At 47.7% G+C, this 6,865-nt stretch overlaps 1 protein-coding gene across 1 annotated transcript in view; it reads left to right on the top strand.

Annotated features, from left to right (window-relative positions):
* P4HA3 (prolyl 4-hydroxylase subunit alpha 3) overlaps positions 1 to 6,865 on the top strand; it is a 140,715-nt gene that overhangs the window by 111,033 nt on the left and 22,817 nt on the right. Inside the window, exons 6-7 of the mRNA XM_082247764.1 lie at positions 1 to 140; positions 4,139 to 4,315. The exon at positions 1 to 140 is cut by the window's left edge and continues 27 nt beyond it. Coding sequence (XP_082103890.1) covers positions 1 to 140; positions 4,139 to 4,315 — 317 coding nt within the window. The remainder of the gene's footprint in view (positions 141 to 4,138; positions 4,316 to 6,865) is intronic.

Raw genomic sequence — 6,865 nt, 5'->3', positions numbered from 1 at the left:
ATGTCGCTAAATATGAGAAGATATTGGATGAGAATCCGGCCACAGGACAGATGGAGGAGCAGCGACTACACAGACCCAACGTCACCCATCTGAGGATGAGGGATATGTACGAGGGCTTGTGCCAGACTCACGGGTCCCAGGTAAGTCAGCTCCGCAGAAGGGCTCCATACAATCAGCAGGGAGCATTAACCTTTATGATTGGAGAGCTCTACGGTAGCTCTGATTAACCACTTGCCGACCAGTCACTGGGACTGTACTGCGGCAAAGTGGTTTGATTCCATCTAGCGACGTAGACCTACGTCGCTGGACTCCTCCCCTTGTGGGTGGCGCTTGCGCGCCACCAGAGGCTCGCTCCCGCTGTTTTCAGTCACAGCGGGAGTCGGGCCAGGGGAGGAGCGGCGGCGATCGCCACTGCTCTTCCCCGATCGTCGGGGAATCGAGTGTGGAGATCCCCCTGCTTGTGTAAACAGAGCGGGCGGATCTCCTTAGTGACAGACAGTGACAGATTGCAGGGTTCAGCATAGCTGAACATGCGATCTGTCCCTGTGTCACTCAGTCACCTCCCCCCCCACACACGTCAGTAAGCACCAGGCATACATTAACCCCTCCCTCTCCAATAAAATTAACCCCTTCCCTGCCAGTGTCATTTTTACAGTGACAGTGCATATTTATAGCACTGATTACTGCAGTAATGTCACTGGTACCCCCAAAAGTGTCAAAAATGTCAGTCAAGGGTCCGCTCTGTCCGCCAAAAATATGTAGAAGAAAACAAATTGGCCAAAAATTTAAAACAATTTTGATTTTTACATTTTTTGGGGGGGGGGATTTCATATAAAAAAATGTGAAAAATATTTTTTCAAAATTTATGCTCTTTTTTTGTTTATAGCGCAAAAAGTAAAAATCGCACAGGTGATCAAATACCACCAAAAGAAAGCTCTGTTTGTGGGAAAAAAAAAGACGTAAATTTAGTTTGGGTACGGTGCCGCACGACCGCGCAATTGTCAGTTTAAGTCGCACAGTGCCGAATCGCAAAAAGTGGCCTGGACGTAAGACAGCAAAATCCTCCGGTGGTAAAGTGGTTAAGCAGGGGGTGTGTCTGATCTCTGCGGAGAGACCACTGCTTCTACACAGAGAGCAAGGGTTCTTCTCTACAACATGCTGGCAGAGGACAGGCTTTTCTACTCAAGCTGTGGTTGCTTTTTAAAGAAAACCAACTGCAACAGTGCCGGAATGTGGACGGGCAATCCTACCAGTGGTCACATCCCACCATGATGAATTGGCTTCTGGTCCTGCATTGTACATCATCATGACATCAGCAACAGGGTCATCACAACCAGAAGCACAGGAAGGGGGGCATGGTTGAACAGCGGATGTAGCCGGACGTGTCCTATCTCCTCTCCGCCGACAATCCGTGCATCAATCCTGCCGACAAGCTCCTACTCACCTCTCCGCTCCTCTGACCCTCGCAGGCTGAACACCCTCTCTGTCTCCCACTTCCCCTTACCAGGTCGCAGGTATGTCCAAACGATTAAAGACTCCCATGCTGTCCCGGAGGAGCATGGCCAAGATGGCGCCCAGTCCCAATGCTCCAGAAGCACAGGGAGGGTAATCATGTGACTGAGCCCAAGATCCTATATCAAAGGAAGAGTAAATCCAAATTTATTTATTTTCTTTGAAGGCTTCACTGCCAGTTTCCCTTTACTGAAGATGCCGCCGCCTGCACCTGAACATGACTGACGAATTGGCTTAGGGTGCCGACACCGCTGGATGCCTGGACAGGAAAGTGTCTTTATAATAAAAGTCAGCTGCTAAAGTATTTGGAGCTACTGACTTTTTTAATTTTTTTTTTTTCCCCAGACTGGAGCTTCTGCCGTTTTCGGCATTTTTAATACATGGAAGTGCAGTGGAGGGGTTTGGGGTCTTTTAGACCCCCGATCCCTCCATAAAGAGTACCTGACACTGCTTATTACTATCACAAGGGATGTTTACATTGCTTATGACAGCAATAAAAGTGATCAGATTGTTTTCTTTTGTTTTTTTTTTGTTTTTTTAAAAACCTGAGCTAAAATTAAAAAAATAAATAGGAAAAAAAAAAATTTAACCGCCCCCGTCGCTGTGAGCTCACGCACGAAAGAAAGCGTATATGGTAGTCGTGCCCGCAAATGAAATCGCTGTTCAAACCACACATGTGAGGTATCGCCGCGATCGCCAGAGCGGGAGAAATAATTAAAAAAAGAGAGCTACTCTGTAGCGCTAAACTGGTAACTGTTAAAATTTAGTGTTATAGTGTTGCCTATGGAGATTTTTATTGACCGTAGTTCGTTGCCATTCCACGGGGGGAACAATTTTAAACCGTAATGTTGGATATCTATTTACTCGGTGTGACATCATTTTTCACAATATACAAAAAAAAAAAAAATGGGCTAACTTTACTGTTTAGTATTTTTTAAATGCAGTGAAATAAAATTTTTCCAAAAAATTGGCGTTTGAAAGACCGCTGCGCAAATGCCGCGTGACAAAAAATATTGCAATGACCGCCATTTTATTATATTTTTAGTCTTTGCTGATGTAGCATCCTCCTAGGCAGGTGCTAGGCAAAATATATGTGTGGCCCTGTTCTGCTTATAAGAGAGGTCTGATCTGTTAGGCCCCTTTCACACAGGCGGACCGTTCAGATCTGCCTGTCCATTTTCATGGCGGATCTGAATGGTCCCCCCATGCATCGCTATGGGGCATCGGATGTCAGCAGAGACATGTCCGCAGACATCCGATCCGTCAAATCTGGACGGATGGAAACCCTATTTCTAGACGATCGGATGGGATCGGATGAGAACGGACCGACGGTCTGTTCCCATCTGATTCCCCCATAGAGATGTATGGGGCTCTGACAGCTGTGTCTCCGCACACAGTGCGGAGAACAGCTGTCATCCTCCTGCTCAAAGGGGGATTGGCGGATCGATCACCCCGCCGAGAAAAACGGAGTCCGTCCGACGGACATACTGCGGCGGACAGATCGAACCCCTAACTGACATTTTTGACACTTTTGGGGGTACCAGTGACATTACAACAGTAATCAGTGCTAAAAATATGCACTTTAACTGTACGAATGACACTGGCAGGGAAGGGGTTAACATTATGGGTGATCAAGGGGTTAAATGTGAGCCTAGGGGAGTGATTCTAACTGTGGGGGGGGGCGTGGCTTCTGAAATGACCATAGAGACGTGATCCTCTATAGCAGGATCACAGGGGCTCTATGATAATCTCAGAGAGAAGAACGGTCAGCTGTGTTTACAACAGCTAACCGTTCTTTTCTCTCAGCGGGGAACGATCGCGGGTGTCAGGCGGTATCGAAGCCGCCGGACACCCGCATCGGCTTCCTCGCCCCCTAGTTGCCTTCAGGTGAGCGACGTAGATCTACGTCGTTTTGCCTGTAGGAGCCAGCCTGCCGAAGTAAATATACAGGAGGCGGTCGGCAAGGGGTTAACATCCCAGAGGGATGGATGTAATCCATGTAGGAGGGGAAAAAAGGGTCTGGATGGTGCATTATTCTTAGGATAAAACTTTTATTGAACAAAAAGGATCATAGTGAATGTAGACAAAAATTAAAATGAATTAAAAAACATGTCCGCCTGAAGAACGGACCCTATGGAGTGATGGTTGGGCTATCTCCCTCCAACGCATTTCCCCTAAGCAGGCATCAGCTTGGGCTAACTTTACTGTTTATTTTTTTTTTTAAATGCAGTGAAATGTATTTTTTCCCAAAAAAAATTGCATTTCGAAGACCACTGTGCAAATACTGCGTAACAAAAAATATTGCAACAACTGCCATTTTATTATATTATTAGTCTTTGCTAAAATATATGTATAATGTTTGGGAGTTTTTAGGTCATTCTAGGTCATTTTCTAGCAAAAAATACTGATTTTAACTTGTAAACAACAAGTGTCAGAAATAGGCCTGGTCCTTAGGTGGTTAAATAGGGTAAGGGTCTGGGCCACCGGCTGACCCAACATGGTTGCACCGCCCCCTTGTGACGTCACTGACTGCTGCATGCTGGGGAGGGGGTGTCCTTTGAATGGCAGTTTGGAAATGTCGTCACCCTACTTGTGTACCTCCATTAGTAATTCTCTTCTATTTTAGCCGTGGCTGTATGAAGATCCCAGGATGAACTGCTCCTATTATACAAACCACAACCCGTACCTCGTACTGCAGCCCCTGAAGAGGGAGATATTGAGCCTAGCCCCCTATGTGGTCCTCTACCATGATTTCGTCAGCAGCTACGAGGCAGAGAAGATCAAAGCATGTGCTGCACCATGGGTGAGTTTCCCAGATCTGACCATTATAAGAGCACTAAGGTGCACTAATGGTATATTTTTGGTGTGTAAAAAAAAAAAAAACAGCATGGTTGGTTGGACTTAAAAGTGGTAGCAAACTGTTTTTGGTAACTTGTACCAGTGGCGGCACCTCCATTAGGGGTGTAGGGGTGCCGCCCCCCAAATCCATGCACCCGCCCCTAATCTACATGCAGGGCGCCGGACGCATGCATTTCAACAGGGGTTTTTTTTTTTTTGAAGCATGTGATTAGAGCCTGAGGCTCTAATTGGCTTCAAAAAAGGGTGGCACTGCACCCTGAACCCATCCAGTTGTGTGACTTTAGCAAATTAATACTCGCTAATGTCTTCCTGCTTCTCCTCCCGGCCAATCAGGAAGTGGGTCCTGAGACCCGATTGGCCAGGGAATCTTAGGACTCTCTCCCAGCCAATTGGGTCTCCGGGAGGAGAAGCAACAGCCCTGGCTCTTCCCTCAGCAACCTGGAGCTAGGAGCAGCAGGTGGAGGAGCAGCAACTGCCTCTTATAGCTTCCAGGAGCCCTACCCCAGGTGTCTCCAAACTATGGCCCTCCAGATGTTCAGGAACTACAATTCCCATCATGCCTAGTTATGTCAGAGATTTGCAATGCCTCATGGGACGTGTAGTTCCACAACAGCTGGAGGGCCGTAGTTTGGACACCCCTGCCCTACCCCACCAACTCGTCATCAGCCTGCCACTGATCACCATGTTTTCATCTGTCTCCAACGCACGGGGGGGGGGGGGGTTGCGGTAGTGCAAGTGAGGTGAGGGGGCAAGGTGTGTTTGCCGCCCCCTCCCAGAAATATTGAGCAGTAGCCGCCACTGACTTGTACCCACAGGCAAGCCTACAATAAGGCTGTAGGTACAGGGAATATTTCCTAAGCTTGCACTGTTTAGGAGATATTAACACTGCATGAAGCTGGTGATGTCACTCTGAAGGGACAGCATACCCATGCCATCCCTTTAGAGCTCCGTGCTGCAGTCCGCCACTCCCATGTGCATGAATCCCACTGCCATTTACGTCCAAACTTTACAAATCAACCCTTTTATATTAGCTGTTACAAATATTCACAAAGCAATTCACCTGGTGAAAGTGTACTATATGTACAACACACAGTATCTCACAAAAGTCAGTGCACCCCTCACATTTTTGTAAATATTATATTATACCTTTTCATGTGACAACACTGAAGAAATGACACTTTGCTACAATGTAAAGTAGTGAGTGTACAGTTTGTATAACAGTGTAAATTTGCTGCCCCCTCAAAATAACTCAACACACAGCCATTGATGTCTAAACCGCTGCCAACAAAAGTGAGTACACCCCTAAGTGAAAATGTCCAAATTGGGCCCAATTAGCCATTTTCCTTTCCCAGGTGTCGTGTGACTCATTAGTGTTACAAGGTCTCAGGTGTGAATGGGGAGCAGGTGTGGTAAATTTGGTGTTATCGCTCTCACTCTCTCATACTGGTCACTGGAAGTTCATCATGGCACCTCATGGCAAAGAACTCTCTGAGGATCTGAAAAAAAGAATTGTTGCTCTACATAAAGATGGCCTAGGCTATAAGAAGATTGGCAAGACCCTGAAACTGAGCTGCAGCACGGTGGCCAAGACCAGACAGCGGTTTAACAGGACAGGTTCCACTCAGAACAGGCCTCGCTATGGTTAACCAAGGAGGTTGAGTGCACGTGCTCAGCGTCATATCCAGAGGTTGTCTTTGGGAAATAGATGTATGAGTGCTGCCAGCATTGCTGCAGAGATTGAAGGGGTGGGGGGTCAGCCTGTCAGTGCTCAGACCATACGCCGCACACTGCATCAATGTGGTCTGCATGGCTGTCGTCCCAGAAGGAAGCCTCTTCTAAAGATGATGCACAAGAAATCCCGCAGTTTGCTGAAGACAAGCAGACTAAGGACATGGATTACTGGAACCATGTCCTGTGGTCTGATGAGACCAAGATAAACTTATTTGGTTCAGATGGTGTCAAGCGTGTGTGGCGGCAACCAGGTGAGGAGTACAAAGACAAGTGTGTCTTGCCTACAGTCAAGCATGGTGGTGGGAGTGTCATGGTCTGGGACTGCATGAGTGCTGCTGGCACTGGGGAGCTACAGTTCATTGATGGAACCATGAATGCCAACATGTACTGTGACATACTGAAGCAGAGAATGATCCCCCCAGGGCAGTATTCCAACATTTTACGACCTCAAACACACCTCCAAGACGTCCACTGCCTTGCTAGTCCTAGTGTCCCACCACTGTGGGGGGGGGGGGGCAGCTGCCCACTGCTCGCTGCCTGCCGCTTCTTCTAGTTTTGATGTATGGCCGCTCTGTTCGGGATTTCCACCAATATCAGTGGCGGCCTTTTGGTTAGGTGATGTGCATGTGCGGCAATTCTCCTTGCATGTACTGTTGATAGCAGGGCCTAGTGCCATCCAGGGGGGGATCATCCCCATCACCACTGATCCCATGCACCACTGCTGCCATTGATCCTGTCCACCACTGCTGCCACTGATCCCATC

This window comes from Pelophylax lessonae, assembly GCF_965119305.1.
Source record: "Pelophylax lessonae genome assembly, chromosome: 2".
NCBI lineage: Eukaryota > Metazoa > Chordata > Amphibia > Anura > Ranidae > Pelophylax > Pelophylax lessonae.
This window is presented reverse-complemented; position numbering and strand designations above follow the sequence as displayed.